Genomic DNA, 20,492 nt, shown 5'->3' with positions numbered 1-20,492 from the left:
GCTTTGCCTAGAATGTTACACAGTAAGGCATTAAATGGCCTCTATGAAAACAAACCACCAGGCCAAGCTATAGATGTGCACCTTATAAAAAAGAATTGAATATTATGATTCAATACTACATATAAAATTGGGGAAAAAAATTAGTTTGAATCATTTATTTACATGTGCATTCAAGCTATTTACATACAGTACATGCTCTTGCATTAAAAGTTGCAGCACTTTAAAAGCATAAAAGCATCTCAAATGTTGACAGAGAATTCAATACATTCAGAAACAAATGTGGCACATCTGTTAAATAATATAAGCAATTTTATCTCAAATTAAATATAAGCAATTTAATTTGAGAAAAAAGCTGAAATAACTGGAATTTAAAATGTAATCATTTTAATTAAATAGTTGGAAAGTGAAAAAAAAAAAGAATGAATAAATGGCCCTTTATATAAAGAACAAAACTGTTACGTAAACCTTTCTATTGTGCACATGCATGAATATTTTTTTTAAAACTGGAAACTTTACTTTAAAACAATGCCAGTCCTTACCCCAAACCATGCCAGGAGGTTGTGAGCTTGCAGTAAGGCTTAATTTGTTGATCTGTTCTTTTCAAAATCTAATTCGTGAACAACAGGATCATCTGGCCTCCAGCAGATGTATAATGGCCCTGCTCATCTGACTACACAAAATGAATAAGCCCACAAGTAAATTTACTTCAGTGGAAAAGCAATAACACAAAATAATATTTCATACTTTCAGTCATACACCTGAGTCAAACAGTGTTGTCATAAATCTAGCGGCCATCTTTGACTAGATAAGCTGGAAAAAGTTGCTAATTTGTAACAAATTCTGTAACAAATTCTAACATTCCTGTATCATCCATTGCCTTGAACTGAACTATGATCTAAAAGCTACATTTTTCTTAAGAATACAGTTCATTTAAAAAAAGATATTGTCTCCAGTGATAGTTAGAACACTCAGCATAAAGCAGGTGTCTTACTCTCTCTATATGCAAAAAAATGTATATACTTCCAGACCTATTTGAAGGCGCACATGTTTCTACCCTAACCTATTATGCAAAAGAAAGCCGATATGAAAACCCAAGATGCTTCATAAAATAAGGTAGAAACAGCAAAAGCCTTCAGTTATTGTGCCCAGCTACAATCCAGCTGAATTACTTTCACTGTGTGTTCCGTGACTACAGCATCATCATCGCAGTTCTTTAACTTGCAGTAGTAAAAATCTCATTATTAAGGCACACTCTTCTTCTTTCCTCTCCATGTTGCAGCACTTGAACGCCTCACCATCACAGTATAGCAGCTAGATATGGTGGAAGATGAATGGGTTTTGGGGCCAGTGCTGTGACTAGTACCAACATTACTCAGTTAATTTGGGCTTTAGGAGAGGTTTGCACAGCGCGGGTGGAGCAAAGCCGGAGATGCTGCCCCTTCTCAAGTCATCTGAAAAAGTACATTTTTCACCCAGTGTCCGTGTATTTGATTCCTTCGCCACAACTGTCAAACCTAGATGTATAGAGAAAAGATACTGGTTAAAATATTGGTACAGTTCAGTCTTTTTTGGTCTGTTTAATCAGTTTAAAAAGAACAAGGTGGTGGAGTTAGTGATAGAAGTAGTACAGGTCTTCTTGAGGAGTAGTAGTAATTGTAGTAAAAATAAAATAGTTGAAGTGATGCTGATTTGCTTAATACAAATAAAACAGTTGCTGATTGTGTTTTTCTAGTAGAGGATCTGCAAACTGGTTGACCTAACAGCATCGCCTGCTTATCGAAGTTTAATGCCATACTGTAGAACATTCTAGACAAAAACAATAGCTTCATGGAGACATTCAGGTGGTGGACGCTCTACTAGAAAATTGACATACTTCATAGACATGTTGCATTGATCACTCTTGTTTTAAGAGTGTATAGTTTAATCCTATTGATGAACCTAAATTGTATCTTTTTATATACACTAGACATCTTAAAATCTTCTCACCTGTGCCGTACCATCCATTAGACTTTTTCTCAACAGCCCGGTGACCATCTCCAGCTCCTGCTCGGCCTCTCTCACGTTTGGGTCCAGCTGCAACACTTCCTGGAGGTCTGTGCTGGCCGACAGATAGTCCTGAGGTCAGAGATCAGTGTGGTTAACTCCTTTATTTTATGACGGGTTCATGTAATTACACGGTGCGTTCACCTTGAGGCCTTTGTGCGCCAGGGCTCGTCTGTAAAACGCTTTCTTATTGGACGGCTCCAGCTCCAACGCAGAGTCACAGTCCTGTTTGGCCTCTTCAAAACGGTTCAGTTTAAGGAAGCAAATGGCTCTGGAAAGACACAGAAATGGACTTGTTCGGTGTCATGATTTTTGCTTAAAAAAGATCGATAAGGACAACGAGAATTAATTTGCAAACATGTGACATATTAAACAGAATTACAAAAATATGTATTTGGTTGTAAAATTTATCTTTATTTTACAACAATGCATTTATTGCTTTTTAAGTTTTTACACTACATACAAGAACAATACACCATCTAAGACACACATCTGTGCAACCAAAGTGTACAAAGGCTTAATATCACCAAGAATTTTAAGTCACAGTTCCAGATACAGTTGGTCTCAAGAGTCCCGCTCAATGTGATCTTCATAATACTTATGTTATTGATTGATTAAAATGTGTTAAACTAAATGCAAGCTTTTTTTGAATGACTGGTAAAAAAAGACCAGAAGCTGCTTTTGTTGTGATTTACAGTAGGGATATAGCGCCCTCTACTGTCTCCTTCTAGATTTAAAATAGCCTTTAAAAAGTGACTAGACAAGTATTAAATCAGGGACAGATGATAAGATAACTTAAATGCAACATCTAAATTGGAATAAAAATGGTAAAATGAAAATACATTGATACCATAATTTTAAACAGCCATTGTCACTGTATAGCATCTTATTATATAGTATTATTATTAAAAAAAGGTTTGGTTAAATTAACTGCTTGTCAATGCATACCTGTTAGTGTACATTGCACATTCGTTCGGCTGGAGGGTCAAACACTGCGTATACTTCTCCATTGCCTCCTGGAAACTGCCTTTCTTCACCAGCTCATTGCCTTCTTGCTTCAGTAAAGTAAATCTGGCTTCTCGTATTCTTGCTGTAGAAGAGAAATTTAATTTATTACAAATGATTTCTTCTTCACAAAATGCATTAAAAACTGTCAATTCGATTTACAGTAACAGAGGTATGCTGATATGATCTGTGAGCTGGTGCACGCTGAGGGTTAGAGGATGTTTTCCCATCATGCAAAGTTTTGGTGCAGATCAATAAAGCTGTCAGAGTTAGTGAATGGACAGAGGGGATGACTCATGTTTTCTGTGGTCAACTGAGAAACTGCTGAGAAAGGGATTGTGGGTAATGACTCGGCTGTCCGCACACTAGCACTTAACGGAAGACTCGTGTTTTTATAGGGAAATATTTTGTCAAAAGAAATAACCCAGCATAACAAAGTAAATATCTATTATTATTACATAATTTCATATAACTATTTTTTCCTCAGAACAAGCAGTCTACCACACAATAATAAAAGGTTTTTGAAGATAAAATGACACAGTATAGTATTATTATTATTACTATATGATATTGTTGGCATGTATGTCCATATCTAAATGAGTGTAGTATGATGCTCAGTCAGTGCGACAGCCTCAGCCAATGGGAACCTGATCAGGATTGTTCCATTACAGCAGTGTTTCTCTGTCTGGATCGACTTCCTCTGTATTTTTAATGACTTCCACACAGCAGCACACTCTCCAGGTTTACGACAATCTGTCGCCAACTGATCTGGAGGCACCAGCTTTGTTATGTCAGAATTTAAAACTCGTGTTTTAAAGGGCAATTTATAAATGTCTACTTGAAGTATTTTTGGCAGTTAGCGGCTTTTTAAGCAATACAAAATATTGTTGCTCTCAAAATAATTAGCATATGAATCATTCTCATAGCATTTATTTTCTTCTGTTGTTAAGAGTTAGCAGCTACAGTCTAACTATGGGCCATTGGTGTCAATGGACAGTTAGTGGCAGAACAGACTTTTGTCACATTCATTTAAACTGGACAATTCAGATTGATTCACCCTGCTCTCACCTGAGAGGTCTCAAATTCAGTGAATAATTGTTATTTATTTATTTATTTATTTATTACTAATTTATTTATCAAGAGTCAACCTGCTTGAGCAGCACTGGGCATTATTCATCCATCTTTATTCTTGCCTGATGAACCTTGGACAGATTCTACTTTGTAGTGGTTATGCAACAGTGACATTTGCAGTTGTGCATAACAGTAAACATGGTTGATCTTGAAATCCCATAATAAATATTTTTTATTGTGAATATAACATGACTTAAATCTTGGTTGTCTGCACTCACCCTCTTCCTGTGCGGCCCGGGCGGCTCTGGCCTGGATCTGTTTCTCAGACAGCGGTTTGTCCCGGTACTGCTGCTGCACTGACAGGGGGACCACCGGGATCTCTGGGAGTTTCTCCCTCCAGTCGGGACCGTCCTGATCGATCAGCATCTTAGTGATTCTGCCATTAACAGGTATACAACAATGATAATAATGTTCACTGTCAAAAACACACAACTCCAATGAATTCAGGAATAGGATTAATTGAATGTGTCAATTTGTATTAGTTGCCATTTTAAAATCACATATTATTTTTACAATATTATATTATTACAATGTCGGGCTGTGTAAATCTCTCCAACCATATTATTTAGTTAGGGTGCTTAGTTTGGCAAACAATGGCCAGTAGTGTCCATACAGTAAGTAAAGCTCCTCAGGTGCGTTTGAAAGCTAATGTATGTTGTTTGGGTGGAGTAGATTTACAAAATAAATATTACACTTTTTAGAATTACTACAAAGATCAAGTGGGAAATGGACAGAAACTATGCAGCATTTGTCTTAACATTGGTCATCAAGTCTTTCAAAACTAGTCACTATCACATATTAAGAAGGCCTCTCACAATAATTACTATATTAAGTTCAATCTACAATTTGGCTTTTATTTGAGCTTTATGGGGCACATTTCTTATTTTTTGTAAGATTTGGGCTACAGACATTAGAATAAAGATCGTATCCATGACTCTCTCTTGATACTAATTATCTACCTATTATCTATGTTGTGTGTTTCATTGTGCTCATTTATTATTGCAAATATTTTTCTTCTTCTCAATATGTTTCAAAGAGGTTTACTGTCTTGCTAATGCACTTAAATATTATCATTCATTATAGTATTTTCTGTAGTAATATATACATATACACATTACCAGAGTTTGCTTAAACTCCTCCCACCTGTGCACGCTGTCATGGGCGGCCTGCACCCCTGTGTCCAGCTGCAGGACTGTCTTGTAGTCGACATAGGCTTTTTGGTAGCGCTCCAGTGACTCGTAGGCCATGGCTCTGCGTAACAGCGGCTTCAGGGAGAACGGCTGCAGCTCCAGTGCCCTAAGAGGATCAGAGGATCAACCCTTCATACAGGTGGCTCAATATGGTCACTCAAATACAATACTATCAAATCTACTATTAGATGCTAATAGTCTTAAAGTATTCTGTATTGCTTTGTTATTTACTAATGTTGTAATGTTTCAGGTGGGAACATTTGGTCTTTCATTTCCTCTATTTTGATGTAAAGTTTTGATTGAGACAGCTTTGTGAAAATATAAACACAGGAACTGATATATCTGTTTTGATATAAGTAACTAACTTACCCTTAGACACAGTAGCTCAAAGTTAAATATGAAACAAAACGTATTAACAAACTATATTTTAAAATTATAATATAGTCAAGATCCAGTCGTTTCAAATCGTCAGTGAAGATGCTTGGGCTTTTTAATTGAGATGTCTCCTGCCAATCTAGAGCATGTGGTTTGGAGCAGAGTTTACACTTTGGAGGAAGAAACTGGTGTTAAATAGCACCAATTAAAGTCTATTTTACTTGAGTTATTAGGCAGCAATTCTTTTTATAAACATATCGATTATATAAGGAAAAAGAAGTATACATACAGGTGAAACAATATGACTCATTACATTTGTTTACAGCATGCCTCTTTCATCAGACCATTGTGTTGTCTGTGTGGCTTACCTAATGTGATTTATTAATAATTAAATTGCGTACTGGAGTTATTGATCTGTGTGAGTCTGACCCCATAGTTAACAAATACACCGCACGCTTACTTGGTACAGTCTTGTATACAATCTGTGCTGTTTCCATCTTTGAGGTAACAAGCTGCTCTGTTGGAATAGAGAATACACAGGTCTTCTGGACTATCGACACCTGGAGAGAGAAAATCACAATAAAACTACTATATCTTACAGACAGAGCCAAGAATCCACAGTGAACATTATGCCTAATTATACTTTTAAGTTGGTGTATTAGTTTTACTTTTTATGGTTATTGCAATACTTTATTTTTGCCATTTCTATTTGTGCTCGTGCTACCAGGCTAATATGACCAAATAATATCTATCTTTCAAAATTCAGAGAGGTCTTCCAATAATCTATTTAATTAAAAACAATCTAACGCAAAAGTATTTTATTTCCCGTAAAGGTTAACTAAACCACTGAATCGGACACAGATGAACATGTTATAAATCATGTGTCTAATCCAATTTCCCTCTTTATTTATTGCATTGATAACACTGCACTGTTTAGTTCTCGTTGTATCTTTATTGTTAGTAAAACGTTAAGTGGCCCTGATGCTGCTTGGATCATAGCCTTGTTGTTGTTGTTAGTGATGCAGTGGAGTTGATGGCTTTGAGAGTAAAAGTTGGCTGAGTGCTCTTAAACACTATGTGAGCACTGACTACATCCACAAATCAGCTGTCATGTGTGTACAGCTGAAATAGATATCCAGTATGTACATATATGCATATAGACTTTAGGCAATTCTGTATGACTGATACTTGTGGCATCAGGGTTTGAAATAGATATCTCTATTGTTTTGTAATCCATTATTTATGAAAAATGCCAATCAGAGCTAATAGAGACCTGGCTGTATATTAAGATGAGGAAGAAGATATAGGATGTGTCTACTTGAAAGGTTGACAATAGGCATGTGCAATAAAATAGGTGTATTTTAGCCCTTGTGTTGTGTATCATAGACTTTGCAAGCTGCAGCTCATATACATATAGTTCGGAATGAATCTCAATATTTCTTGTATCATAACATGTCCAGGACATGTGTAAAAAATGTATTTGAAACGTCAAATAGACAGTCAAACATTACTTTTTGAAAATTACAGGACTCAGGAATGATTCGTGTGAACTGTTGTGGTTTGTAGTTTTTGTTTACATATTTAGTCATATGTTGCAGAACTGATGCTCCTTTTCTTTGAATTCCTGTGTGTTATTATTAAAATGGGTTAGGCATTATAAATATTCTTTTTTACTTCAGCCTAAACCCTTTCGGTCATGATAGAAATGTTATGTACAAATACAAGTTGAATAATGTTTGGTTTTGAATGTCATGACCGAATTAAAAAAAAAAATAAATAAATAAATTGAAATTAAATAAATAAATAAATAAATACATAAATACATAAATAAATACATAAATAAATAAATACATAAATAAATAAATATTTAATTTAAAAAATGAGTGATTACTTCCTACCTGCTTCAGCGCAGCCCTCTATGGCTTGTGTGTACTTCTCAATAGCATCCCCAAACTGTCCATGTTTGAAGAGGTGATTTCCCTCATTTTTGAGCCGGGCCAAGTGAGAGGGGAGGGCTCCTGCGGGGGCATCCAGGTAACTCTTATCCTCCACCGGCGGGCTGCTCGGTTCCTCCCGTGTTACTGTACTGTTTTTTATCGGTGTCCCGTTGGCCAGTCCCTTCTGTGAGCCGTGGTGACTATGGGGGTTTTCCGCATTACCTCGTGTTCCTGATCTGGCCTGGTTTGGTCCGGTTCTGTCTCCTCCGCTGCCCGGGGGTCTGTCCTGAGCGTTCCCCATCACTGCTCTCCTTCTGCGGTGTGTGGCTTCGGCCGGTTTCTCTTGTTTCGCTCACAAACGCAGCAGCTGTGTTTCGTGGGGGATTTCTGTAAGCCCCGCCCTAAGCTCTTACGTCAGAGCGGGGGAGGAGCCACCGCAGTGCAGCAGTGAAGCACCTGTGCGGGAAAAGCCCTCCTTGAAAATATTATAATAAAGAAGAATAAAGAAGAATAAAGATCCATCAATCATTGTCTAATAGAAAATACTTATATCAGCTCCACATTGCTAATTTGTTTGTTCTTGTCATAGCAACATCAATTTCATGGAAAAAGATGAATGGGGGCCAGAGACATAATCTCTCACAGATCTATGATTTCATCCTCAGACCCAAAGCAAACAAAAAGAACAATTAACGGTTGAATAGGGTCGCTGAAACTGGAGACAATAGCTGTTTACAGTTTCAGTGTAGTTAGCCCCCCCTTCAGATAGATATAAGACAGTGTCCACACCAGAACTGAAGAATTGATGAGCAGCGAAGCGTCTTCACTCCTACAAAGATTTGTCCATTTGACAGATTTAAATTTCATCTTTTGCTATGGATCAGACCTGGACGTCTGATTATGCAGACATCAGTTTCATGGAATCAATTTTCTTGTCACAGCAACACTTTTTATATGGCATAGCAATGAACAATTTTATTTCTTAGAATAGAACATAAGGGAAAAACTCCAAGAGAAAGAGACTTGTATGCCCCATAGTGGATGCAGTTAATGTACAAAGTTACAAAGTGAGTGAAGTGATATTAAAACAAAATGTTAAATCTTTTGAATGGAGAAACAGCTCTCAAAATGTTGCATATAACAGCAAGCCATACCCATGATGCTGTGTGCTAAATATTTTTGCCTATTCTAATTATGATTACGTCACCAAGATCATCAGTCATTCTTCCCTGAAAAACAAAACAAAACAATGTGTGGGTGTTTTTCAGTTTATTTACACATTCATACACTATAAAAGTAGAAACACATAATCCTAATCAAACACAACAAGGGCTTCAATCATTTTCATCGGGCATCGAAGACAACCACTGGAGTATCAGGTCAGGAAATCTACACAATAGTTGGAAATGTCTGAATGTGTTTGAAGGATATGACATCAAAGGAGACACATTATACACATATATACACACACACACAACACCACGTCCATAAGACTGAATTAAAGGATACATCTCTTTGTTCTTTTCTTGTACATGATTCTGTAACCACACTCTCTGCATCGGATAGGGTCTCGAGCCTTAATTTCATTTTCAGTGTGGCATTCTGTAGGAGTAAGCACAATCATTTCTTAGTTTATTTATCAAAAATTGTTGATTAATATTTTACTATTTGTAAGCAAATCCTAGGTAAATAAGCAGAAAGATACAGGCTGATATTATTACATGGAGATAAAGAACAATAACCACCATGTCAAGTAATGTAATTTTGACATGCAATATGCATTCAATTTATGTTTTCATACAGTACTCCTGTATCAAAAATACCAGTGGATCTGGCTGCAGACCTCCACCCAGAAGACCAAACTCTTTTCGTAACCTTCCTAACCTTTACAGATGTGTGCCTAATCTTAACCACAAACCCGAGAACACCCGAGGAAGGTCAGAGGGACCGAAATGTTGCGTTAATAAAAGTGATCCACGAGTGAGAAAGTGTGCAGGAGTCACACTATTCACATCCTTGTAGGCCTATGTTGATACTTAAATATCCGTTTTGTGTTTGTGTCAACACGTTTTAAAAAGCTAATTAACCTACACAAGCAGAGCAGGGACCACACAAAGCTATGTGATTTCAAGCTAGAAATTAAATCTGTTGGTGATTAAATGTCTTTGAAATGCTTTGTTCTAAACAACTTGAAATGATCTTTATCACTTTATTAAATAGAACTAAAGCAACAACTGATAGAAAATGCAATTAAGTCGTTTATACAGTAAAATAATGAAAAATTATCAGAGACATGTCAGTGGAGGTGCATCCTGGTGTGGAGGTCTACAGCCAGACTCTCTTGAAAATAACGATAAAGTGGAAAATTACTTACCACCACAAATGTAGATCATAGGCTGCTGCTTTGGAGGCTGGATATCTTTCTGCGTGTCCATGTTTACACTGTTAAAATAAGAAATCATGATCACACATCGTTATATGCTAACACAACGGCATGTTAGTAGCAGCAAAGCCCCAATCCGACATAAATCTGGCACAAATCCGACATAAACATGGCTATAAATATTGTCAATATAATTAAACACAGCGGCAAAACATAACTACAGATGCGTAACTTTTCTTACCGTTTTATCTCCACTTATAGTTATCTGTTTACTTCTTTAGCATCTCATGAGTGTTCACGAGCGTTCACGAGGTGCGCATGCGCAGAACACACAACAACCTCACAACAAAACAGGTTGTGATTGGCCACAAATTACTCTTTGTATATATAAAGGACACTCTTTGTGCGTATATCGAGTGCAAACATCTGTCACATCTGCAAACAAAAACACATTAATTGTAATCATATGTATTTTCATTAACTGGTTTCACAGTTTAACTTTACAGCTCCTCGCTCCAGACCCGTAGAGGCGCTGTGGGACGGCGGGTCTGAAGAGCTCAGCTGGCCTCACTTTTTGACAACACAACATCGACAATGCCCACGTCCTGATCACTGTCCCAAAACCAACGGAATACTTCTGTCGTGTTGTATTTACTTTGTTATACACGGTCAACGATGGAGTCAAACGCGCCTAAAAGGTAAGTGTCGTTTTATTTCACTTTAGAATAATTTTTTTCAAAATTCTCAACTTGGTGAGCTAATGCTAATTTAGCCGCTTTGCTAACTGCGTTAACAACACAACTGTACTGGTGTCTGCAATCAATTGAATTTACTGTAACGCGACAGGTCAGTAAGTGCCCGCATTGTCTGTGTTTAGTGGCATTGCATTTCTATTAACTATATGCCATTTATATTGTTACTGTATTAACTTTGGAATGCATTGCAAATTAAGCAAAGCTGTGATGTGTCACCAGTATGTTATAAATGAATCTTTATAATGCGGCTGTTATTCAGTATCACATCCAGTTTCACTTTTGCTTGTCATTTAACAGCAAACTGAAGAAGTTGAGTGAGGACAGTTTGACCAAACAACCAGAGGAAGTGTTTGATGTTTTAGAGAAACTGGGTGAAGGGTGAGTCTTATATGAAACTTCAGTATTTAGCAGTTGATATTGAACTGATATTACTGTTACTGTTTTGAACAACTTGACATTAATTTATTTAATTAAACTGACTGGCTTATGTGTATTGTACCTGGATTTAGTTCCTATGGCAGCGTGAATAAGGCGATACACAAAGAATCAGGGCAAGTGGTGGCCATCAAACAGGTCCCTGTGGAGTCAGATTTACAGGAGATCATCAAAGAAATTTCAATCATGCAGCAGTGTGACAGGTAGGAATATCGGGCCCACATAATATGCCATATGCTTATAGATATTTTTTTACTTAACACTGTTGTTTGAGTATGAAATTCATTTTTATTGCACATTTCTTGTTAGTCCTTATGTAGTCAAATACTATGGAAGCTACTTCAAGAATACAGATTTGTGGATTGTCATGGAGTATTGCGGAGCCGGATCTGTTTCTGACATCATCAGACTGCGCAGCAAAACGGTATGATGTTTTAATGTGGTTAATACCCTACAGATTGTGGGTACATTTTCACTTTTTTACACTAAAATACTGTGTACAATGTGCAAATCTTAGCTGACAGAGGATGAGATTGCCACTATCCTGAAGTCAACACTGAAAGGCCTTGAGTATCTTCACTTCATGAGAAAGATTCATCGGGATATAAAGGCTGGAAACATCCTCCTCAACACTGAGGGACATGCCAAACTGGCAGACTTTGGAGTGGCTGGACAGTTAACAGTAATGAAATAAAATATAAATATAATTAAAATAATCTAGTATTTGTACATGATTGCACACCATGCACTAATCATGCTTATAATAATCTAATTCAGATTTCTTAATTTGTTTGTTTAAAGGATACAATGGCAAAGAGAAATACTGTTATTGGTACACCTTTTTGGATGGCCCCTGAAGTTATTCAAGAAATCGGCTACAACTGTGTAGCAGATATCTGGTCCTTGGGAATCACAGCAATAGAAATGGCTGAGGGCAAACCACCGTATGCTGACATTCACCCAATGAGGGTTGGTATATAACAAATTAACACTGTGCAATGTATATATAGATTATATAGTTAATTCATGTTTCTTTTTCTGTACAGGCTATATTTATGATCCCCTCGAACCCGCCTCCAACATTTAGAAAACCAGAGCTTTGGTCTGATGAGTTTACAGACTTTGTAAAAAAATGTCTTGTCAAGAATCCAGAGCAGAGAGCAACAGCGACACAACTACTACAGGTTTGTAAATGATATGTACCAAAATGATGTTAGTAAATATTGTATATTGTATTGTAACTAGACAGTCTTTAGTTCATCTCTTAAGACTGCGTTGGTAAGTAGTCACTGTTTTGTGATTTGCAGCATCCATTCATCACTCAGGCTAAACCAGTCACCATTTTGAGAGACCTAATTACTGAGGCTATGGAGATGAAAGCCAAGAGGCAACAGGAGCAGCAGAGAGAACTGGAGGAAGAAGACGAAAACTCTGTAAATATTCATTTTACAATTACCCCATTGTGCTCTGTTACATGTGTGAACAGATTTGTTTTTAATGGTCTACTTCAGGAGGAGGAGACAGAGGTGGACTCTCATACAATGGTGAAGTCTGGTACAGAGGGACCTGGAACCATGCGAGCAACCAGCACCATGAGTGACGGGGCTCAGACCATGATTGAACATGGCAGCACCATGTTGGAGTCGGACCTGGGAACTATGGTCATTAACAGTGACGACGAAGAAGAGGAAGATGACCAAGGATCTATGAGAAGTGAGCCCATGCTTCTTATACTTTTGTAATGTGTTTATTTATTGTATACAGAAAAAACTTTAATTTGATTGTTTTGTTTATAAGCCTAATAATACAATAAAATAAAGCAAAACAAACAAGAGGGAATTAGGTATATAAAACTATGACTAAACAATGATGGACCTACTTTTTAGTTCATTACCTTTTGACAAATATCTTCTTTAAATATCAGTATCAGTAAATGTTGTTTATTTTCTCTACAGGACATGCCACACCCCAGCAGCCTATCCGTCCTTCCTTCATGGACTACTTTGACAAACAGGACTCTAACAAAGCATCACAGCAGCAGGAAAACTACAACCACAACCAGCATCAGGAGCAGCCTGGTTACCACATTCAGTCCAAGAATGTCTTCCCTGACAATTGGAAAGTCCCACAAGATGGAGACTTTGACTTTGTGAGTAAACTGTTCCACACTTATTTCTGGTTTCTAGCTGCAGTTGTGTTAGTCATTATGGAAAATGTGTTGAACAATATAAATGAACATTTCTGTTTATTGATGCTTTCTAGTTGAAAAACCTGGACTTTGATGAGCTGCAGATGCGCCTCAGTGCCTTGGATCCAATGATGGAGAGAGAGATAGAGGAGTTGAGGCAGCGCTACACTGCCAAAAGACAACCCATTTTGGATGCCATGGATGCCAAGAAAAGGCGACAGCAAAACTTCTGAGGGCCACATCACCTTCCTAGACCAATACCAGAAAATAATCACTTTTACATATAATGCTGAAGACCACTGCTGTTTTGCCACACCACTACATATAAAGAAATGCCTGTTACACATAGGGCAGCACCTTTGGCCTTCTAACCTTCATAGTAATAATTCTCAGGACTGTAGCCAAAGTAGATAACCACTCACTTACTTCATTATTATTGAGTGGGATTGTCATCAACACATGAAGGACTACCAGCACTTCCAGGCCAGCATTTATTTATCTCTCATTCATAACAAAATAACAGCAATCTGGACAAAAACCTGTGGCTCTTCTTCAAACTGTTAAATGTATTGTGTGTGTGTGTATATAATCTAGAACTTAGTTTGAAAATACCTGTAACAAAAGCTGTGGCAGTTTGCCCATGACCAAAGACAATCATGTTGATTTTGTTGAGAATGCCTTAAACATTTTGAAACACAGGTTTCAAAGAAGCAATGTAACGTAACAAACGGTTGAAGCAATTTTAACTTGTGTTTGTGCTAGACCTTAGAAAGCTGCATTAAGCAGATGGTAATAATTGAAAAGACAATGCATGTTTTCAAATTGTCTGTGGACCATTTAACTCATAACTTTTATACGTTGTTATTGGTTTTGACATTTTAGATGAATTATTCTTTTATCAATTCAAACATTGTGCCTCATATTACACATACCCTTCTCGAAACTGACAGAAACCCCATCCACTGTTAAAGGTGACTGGTATTAACCTCACATTCATTCCAAGTAAGCATCAAAATCATTCCTTAGGGGCTCACTGTTCCCCTCACACAAAATACAGAATTAAAAATGAATGAACGGGCTAAGCAAATGAAAAACTGTAGCATATTTTGTTTTTTATGTAGCGGTAAATTTGATTCAATTTTGATTTGACATTTTGATGAAGGATAAAGACAGCGACAGATTTAACCTTTTTATGAAGGAAAAACTGCCAGGCCCAATATTTTGCTTTGAAAGTTTAATTTAATCTTAAACCTTACAATGACCCTTTGAATGAATCATGACTATCCTTTGAGACAACTTGCTGTTATGAACAATGTGAATGTTATCAAACCAAGTATTCATTAGGTTAGTTTGAATAATCATTTATTGCATGCCAATTTAAAAAGCCATGCAATTGTAACATGCATACACACACTCACTTTATTTATTTAATGTTTGTTTTTAGTACTGGTTCATATCTGATTGACAGTTTATGGTTTATCTAGGTTCACTTATATTATTATAGTCTATGCATGTTTAATCATTGCTATAGTGGAATGAATCGTTTTAACTTTGCAGGTAAAAGTACTGTTACACTGAAGCTGGACTTTTTAAGCTTCAACTAAACTATGACACTGTACAGTCAGTTCTGCCATGTTATTATGTAAAATCACTCTTTATGATCACTTAATGATTTTGACTTTTAACTATTTTTCTGAAATGTATGAGAATGTAGAGTGGACTCATTTATGTTTGAACCACTTAATTTATTACTTTTGTTTGTAATACTGTTTTGAAAGTTGCAACATATTAATAAAGGGTCCTTATAGGTCATTCTACTCAGATAATTTGCCCAATTGCTTTAGATTATGCAAAGTGAAGTGGGTGATAGTGAAAAGCAAGATTTACTATTCATTTATTGATTTTTCTTATTTATTTTGTGTAATATTATCTAAAACTACGTACTTTCATAGTTTTTAGAGCATTGCTTTGTGGGAGTAATTTCCATTTCTGCAGTAGCTGTACAGTATATGTTTACCTTAATTATCGTAGTTAAAGCGCACGCAATAATTTACCACGTGACCGCACGAGCCACAGTTTAAACGTGCGCTTATTGAGCTGTATTTACGGTAAACTTTATACTTTCGATCTACATCTCGAGTAACTATTGCTCTCAGATTTTGAAGTGTTAAACGAGTTAGAAAGATGTCTTCAATCAATAGAAAAATCATTCACACCACTACAGCCCCCGCTGCCATTGGACCATACAGGTAACTTCACATTTTAAAGTCTGTAAAATGGCGAGCTTGAGAGTAGCATGAATGAAAAGGGTTCCCAAGTCTAGCCTCATCAAATCGTTAACTTCAGAGGGCGTGTTTTTGCGTACATTGAACTTTAGTTTTCTGACCCCTCAAAAAGTACCAGTTTGTCCGAGCTGCATTTGTCTCGAGACGGGTTCATTCTTCAGGGACAGGTGAAATATGGCATCTGTTCGCAGACAGTTCCCTTACACACCTAAAGCTCCCATCAGACAGGGAATATACAGGTAAGAGCAAGATAAACCCTATTTGTTACCTGAAGACAGCCTGTATAGACTAGACTTACTTCCTGCTTTACTTTCAAAGTCAAAGGTGAAGGCGTTTCTGTTTCGACCAATGGGCTGCCAAAAGGAGGGCTCTAGTGATAAATGTGTTTTGTCTTTATATAACTCTCTAGTGGATTTATAAACGTAAAACAACGCAATATGTTATGGGAGACATTATTTTTCTATATTACAAAACTATAATAAAAGAGTTGGAAAAAAGCAGCCTCTAATCATTGTATGCAATTATAGGTCATGTTCTGAATATATTAATTATAATAAAATGTTAAACCTTTTATAACTGTGTCTCTTTTCATAGTGCTGCTAGTTTTACAGAGTATACATTTACAACTACTATGGCAACAAATCAAAAATACTCACATATGCTTGACTCTGTGTCAATGTCCACAAATTACAAATACAAACTATCTCCATCTTTGTTGTTTCTGATTGCAAATTATAATGTATTGCAATAGCACATTGAAAATCAAATGCGCAACAATAACTTGAATGTCTTTCTTAGCCAGGCGGTGGTAGTGGACAGGACCATGTACATCTCCGGACAGATTGGGATGGACGTTGCCTCTGGTCAGCTGGTGGAGGGGGGAGTGCAGGTGCAGGCCAGACAAGTCAGTGAACCTCCAAAACAAATGCTGTAATACAACGATACTGTCCTGTATTAACAAACTGTTTCTTAGGCTCTTATTAACATGGGGGAGATCCTTAAGGCTGCAGGCTGTGACTACAAAAATGGTGAGCAAGAGACCCTCAAGTCTGAACATGTAATTGTGTAAATGACCCAACAGTGTAATATTATGTTATTCCAGTGGTGAAGACGACTGTGCTGCTCGCTGATATAAATGATTTCAATAACGTCAATGAAGTTTACAAATCATGTAAGTATCAGTTACTCTAGGAACAATAAGGCTTTTGTCAAAATACAGTTTTCACCATATAAAAAAGAAACAAGTGGCCTTAATTATTATTATTATCCAGAGTAAGTGCAAAGAAGAACCACTAGGGGGAAGTCTTTCATCAGAATGCTCAAATCCAATATTACTGCATTCATTTATAAACAATTTTTGGACAGTATAAAAATAGTTAGTAAAAATGCATTTTTAACTCTTTTTTATTACTGTAAGTATTGCTGCCCTGTCTAACCAAAAATATAACTGTATATCATAACATAAAATTCACAAAAAGCTAGTCTTAAAAATCTACACAAAACATTGTTTGAAGTTGGTGCAGAACACTGAACAATACTTAGTTGGACACTTCTCTTAAGTACCTTCACAGTGGTCTTGCTTCACTGTTTCGGGCATTTCCTCTTGGCGCACAGCACACAGGTGTAACAGAAGCTGCTTGACCAATGAGTTGTAAATGGACACCGTTGTGCAGGTAATCCAAGTCCCTGGAGCTAACATTACTGCTCAGGGCTGCAGACCCACATTGGTCTCCCCTTGCTCAGCCCACTCAAGCAGAAACCACAGGGGGGAAACTTTCATTGACCTCTATAGTCTGAAATGTGATACAATTAATTCTGTCTGAAAGCTATAGACTGCTGTTTCTCTAACGGATTATATAATTGTTACTGTGTTTCCCATACAATTTGTGGAGTATAAATGTCACACATTGCCTTTGTTTATCTGTAAAGTGTACTGTGCGACCATAATAGCTAGTATATTTTTATGCCATTATAATTTTTTTCTGTCTGTGTTAAATGTATTATACAGGTTGTTTTTAGATGAGGGTAGAATTTAAGACTATGGGGGGTTAATCATAGTTACCTCTATTAATGGGAAACGCTGGATGTGAACTGTCCAAAATTGATCTGTTTGTATGCTGGACTCTGTAAACAATTACTTTTTTGTGTCTTTTAGTTTTCAGCTGCAACTTCCCTGCCCGAGCTGCGTATCAAGTGGCCGCTCTCCCCAGAGTATGTATATCATTTCTTCGTAGTTTGTTGCATGCTTTTTTTTTTTCTTTTTTTTTTTTGCATGTGACATACAAACAATGATTATGTTCACATCAGTTCTCTTTTAATATATAAGCTTTGTGTATAAGTGTCTGTGTGGTAGTGGCACATGCTCTTAATAATATCTTTTGTCTTTTTAGGGAGCACTGGTGGAAATTGAAGCTATTGCCGTGCTTGGTCCCATTTCAGACTCCTGACTAACCGACCCAATCACAAACAAGCTGTAGTTTAAGCAGACCAAGTGGCCATTATAGAGTTTCATTATAATCACATTACATAATTCGCTGCATATATTTTCATACTTTTTGATACTGATGTTATTAATGATCTGCACAAGTAATGACACTTCATAGCACTTCATAGTTGTAAGTGGTTAGATAATAAAGTAATACGAAATAAATGCTTTTGATAACAACTTGAAACATTTTTGTGATGTATTTATTACAGTATTTCTTCATTTGAATAGAACCATTATATTTGTGATGAAGCTGATTTGTGCCATCTCTATCTTAAAATAATAAATATTTAGCAATATGACTTTTTGACAAACTCCTTATTAAAAGAGACACAGAAACAGTTTGAGGTCTTATTATTATTTAAATTATCCAGTTTTTACATTCAACATTTTTGATACATTAAAATGACTTGATTTTTCATGAATACGAAAGTCACCAGCTTTTCATACATATTAATTTAACCACATCAAAGCCAGTTTCTAAGAGTATTGCATTTCCATAAACACATTTGGCTTTGGGTTTTAAGAATATCAAGCTTATATAAATATCTTCTGATGTTTTTATCTACACAGGAAATATCAGAAATATTATATCAAGGAGTCTTAATTGCTGTTATAAAGTTTTCTTGAGTGCAGTTGAACTCTATGTACATGAGCAGTAACACCACCTAGAGAGAAGGCACAGTGATGTCTGACCAACCCTGAAGTATCCAAGGGTCTGCATCTTGGCAACAAGTTAATAAGTTTTACACAGACGCACACATGTCCAGCCACGCTACAGAAATGCACTCTTTCATTCATGCAATAGGAAACCATTCATCTGTGCAGTCCTGCTTCACTCGCTGGGAGCTGTAAAAAGAAAGCAGATTTTGAGTGAGGGAGATTTGAAACTTGTACTTGGATTTAAGTAATAAAGTTTACCTGGTGTCTCCTCTGTGCTGGGCTCTGTCACTGCAGGTTCTGTGGTTTCTGTTTTTTCTATAAATAAAGTAAAATTAATGTAATAAACTTGAGTCAAGAGTAGGGCTGATAAACAATGGGTATGATAATAATCCTGATTATTTTTTATCATAATTGAAGCCACAATAATAAACAATTATTCACACGCAGCTCACCTAAAAACAAAAAAGAGTGTCTGCGTACACTGGTGTATGAATGTGTGTATGAATAAAAATGTGACAATTTGCCATTATGCATTTTTTGTGTGTGCTTTATTTCAATGAACTGCACAGCCCTACCCCTAGTTATTCTCTACTATATAATGCACAGTGATACAAATAGCTATAGATATAGATTGTATCTATGTATTTGTATATATAGATGCAAATTATATATTCTCCTCTAGTTAGCACATCAGCTCTTTGCTCTTCACTAATGCTACTACTAGTCCTTATTGGTTGATAAAAAGATCGTTCATGTGATTATATAAATAAAAATGTTGCTAGATGCATTGAAAGGAAGCTGCAAGTTAAATATCTGGTCAACTCAAGCCAATAAAATCTCAAGTACAAAAAGAAAAACTACAATATTGTCCTTCAATCATTCTGAATCATCCAACAGGCCAAGTCAAGACATACTCTGCCTATAGTCCCAAATATTTCATATTGTCAGCTGCAGAACATCATTTTATTTTTAACATGTGGTCATAACCTGGTGATCACGTATTACAGGCTATGTGCCCTGTCAGCGCTTTGCATGGGACAGAAAAGAAAATAGTCCACTCCTCGACCTGCCGCAGGCTTTGAACATATTTGCATCTAGATTCAATAAATGAAGTAGCCACAGTAAAAGTCATCCAGCTCTTGTCACACAATCATGTTATGTAACCATTCTGAACCAGCTGTGCAAATAATTTACCTTGCTATATCTTCCTGATCATATAGTGCAATCATTTTGGTGTTTTCCTGTTTTCTGAAGTGTCTTAAGCTGAAGTGTTCTTTCTCTAATTATTTCTTTGCTTGGTTCTAGTACCTGTGCTAAATATTTATCATAGTTTCACATTAGTTGAATGGACAATGTAGAATTTGAATGTGGAGAAGCTGAAAAAATTACAGGAAGCAGCACTGAGTTCTACAATATAAAATTCCATCCCCAATGTGGGGGAAAGTGTTCAAACATTAATTAAAGGAAATATAGGTTTTGTCATATTTTCTATCAGTCAAATACTAACTATGGTGTAAATTAGATGAGCTCTTGTTACAGAAGAGTGGCTAGATAATTATGAAATTACAAAATAAAATAAAATGCATTATGATTATTAATATACTTAGTAGTTAATAG

At 36.4% G+C, this 20,492-nt stretch overlaps 4 protein-coding genes across 5 annotated transcripts; 2 read left to right on the top strand and 2 right to left on the bottom strand.

Annotated features, from left to right (window-relative positions):
* Nucleotides 1-141: 141 nt before the first annotated feature.
* Nucleotides 142-8,084, bottom strand: spag1a (sperm associated antigen 1a). The gene is made up of 8 exons (XM_033975450.2): nucleotides 7,643-8,084; nucleotides 6,205-6,304; nucleotides 5,323-5,475; nucleotides 4,398-4,555; nucleotides 2,992-3,133; nucleotides 2,188-2,314; nucleotides 1,987-2,115; nucleotides 142-1,514 (listed from the first exon to the last, which is right to left on the bottom strand). The coding sequence occupies exons 1-8, from the start codon at nucleotides 7,980-7,982 to the stop codon at nucleotides 1,509-1,511; spliced, it is 1,155 nt and encodes a 384-aa protein (XP_033831341.1). The 5' UTR covers nucleotides 7,983-8,084; the 3' UTR covers nucleotides 142-1,508.
* An 857-nt stretch (nucleotides 8,085-8,941) lies between these two features.
* polr2k (RNA polymerase II, I and III subunit K) lies at nucleotides 8,942-10,383 on the bottom strand. The gene is made up of 4 exons (XM_033975454.2): nucleotides 10,306-10,383; nucleotides 10,056-10,123; nucleotides 9,191-9,283; nucleotides 8,942-9,048 (listed from the first exon to the last, which is right to left on the bottom strand). The coding sequence occupies exons 2-4, from the start codon at nucleotides 10,114-10,116 to the stop codon at nucleotides 9,026-9,028; spliced, it is 177 nt and encodes a 58-aa protein (XP_033831345.1). The 5' UTR covers nucleotides 10,117-10,123; nucleotides 10,306-10,383; the 3' UTR covers nucleotides 8,942-9,025.
* A 211-nt stretch (nucleotides 10,384-10,594) lies between these two features.
* stk3 (serine/threonine kinase 3 (STE20 homolog, yeast)) lies at nucleotides 10,595-15,251 on the top strand. Its single transcript, XM_033975449.2, has 11 exons — nucleotides 10,595-10,762; nucleotides 11,117-11,197; nucleotides 11,329-11,457; nucleotides 11,564-11,678; nucleotides 11,772-11,936; nucleotides 12,056-12,223; nucleotides 12,301-12,438; nucleotides 12,562-12,687; nucleotides 12,766-12,967; nucleotides 13,210-13,403; nucleotides 13,517-15,251. Exons 1-11 carry the CDS (start codon nucleotides 10,740-10,742, stop codon nucleotides 13,673-13,675), a joined length of 1,500 nt encoding a protein of 499 aa, XP_033831340.1. The 5' UTR covers nucleotides 10,595-10,739; the 3' UTR covers nucleotides 13,676-15,251.
* Nucleotides 15,252-15,565: 314 nt separating this feature from the next.
* rida (reactive intermediate imine deaminase A homolog) lies at nucleotides 15,566-18,399 on the top strand. Of its 2 annotated transcripts, none has more exons than XM_033975452.2 (6): nucleotides 15,566-15,691; nucleotides 16,526-16,631; nucleotides 16,701-16,755; nucleotides 16,830-16,898; nucleotides 17,883-17,938; nucleotides 18,118-18,399. In XM_033975452.2, the coding sequence occupies exons 1-6, from the start codon at nucleotides 15,627-15,629 to the stop codon at nucleotides 18,172-18,174; spliced, it is 408 nt and encodes a 135-aa protein (XP_033831343.1). In that variant the 5' UTR covers nucleotides 15,566-15,626; the 3' UTR covers nucleotides 18,175-18,399. The 2 variants fall into 2 exon arrangements, with proteins under 2 accessions (XP_033831343.1, XP_033831342.1); XM_033975451.2 differs by lacking the exon at nucleotides 15,566-15,691 and adding an exon at nucleotides 15,828-15,966.
* Nucleotides 18,400-20,492: the final 2,093 nt, after the last annotated feature.

Source organism: Periophthalmus magnuspinnatus, chromosome 11, assembly GCF_009829125.3.
Source record: "Periophthalmus magnuspinnatus isolate fPerMag1 chromosome 11, fPerMag1.2.pri, whole genome shotgun sequence".
Lineage (NCBI taxonomy): Eukaryota > Metazoa > Chordata > Actinopteri > Gobiiformes > Gobiidae > Periophthalmus > Periophthalmus magnuspinnatus.
The sequence above is the reverse complement of the archived record's forward strand: the minus strand, read 5'-3'. Positions and strand labels throughout refer to the sequence as shown.

Excerpts from the sequence above, each read along its gene's own strand:
- rida (XM_033975452.2), top strand. The coding sequence starts at position 15,627 with ATGTCTTCAATCAATAGAAAAATCATTCACACCACTACAGCCCCCGCT. Across the intron at positions 16,632-16,700 it reads TGCAGGTGCAGGCCAGACAA|GCTCTTATTAACATGGGGGA; the intron begins GTCAGTGAACCT and ends ACTGTTTCTTAG. Across the intron at positions 16,756-16,829 it reads AGGCTGTGACTACAAAAATG|TGGTGAAGACGACTGTGCTG; the intron begins GTGAGCAAGAGA and ends ATGTTATTCCAG.
- polr2k (XM_033975454.2), bottom strand. The coding sequence starts at position 10,116 with ATGGACACGCAGAAAGATATCCAGCCTCCAAAGCAGCAGCCTATGATC. Across the intron at positions 9,284-10,055 it reads TATGATCTACATTTGTGGTG|AATGCCACACTGAAAATGAA; the intron begins GTAAGTAATTTT and ends TTACTCCTACAG. Across the intron at positions 9,049-9,190 it reads CAAGAAAAGAACAAAGAGAT|TGGTTGTCTTCGATGCCCGA; the intron begins GTATCCTTTAAT and ends CTGATACTCCAG.
- spag1a (XM_033975450.2), bottom strand. The coding sequence starts at position 7,982 with ATGGGGAACGCTCAGGACAGACCCCCGGGCAGCGGAGGAGACAGAACC. Across the intron at positions 5,476-6,204 it reads TGTATACAAGACTGTACCAA|GGCACTGGAGCTGCAGCCGT; the intron begins GTAAGCGTGCGG and ends TGATCCTCTTAG. Across the intron at positions 3,134-4,397 it reads CCGGGCCGCACAGGAAGAGG|CAAGAATACGAGAAGCCAGA; the intron begins GTGAGTGCAGAC and ends TCTCTTCTACAG.
- stk3 (XM_033975449.2), top strand. The coding sequence starts at position 10,740 with ATGGAGTCAAACGCGCCTAAAAG. Across the intron at positions 10,763-11,116 it reads GAGTCAAACGCGCCTAAAAG|CAAACTGAAGAAGTTGAGTG; the intron begins GTAAGTGTCGTT and ends GTCATTTAACAG. Across the intron at positions 11,679-11,771 it reads TCAGACTGCGCAGCAAAACG|CTGACAGAGGATGAGATTGC; the intron begins GTATGATGTTTT and ends TGCAAATCTTAG.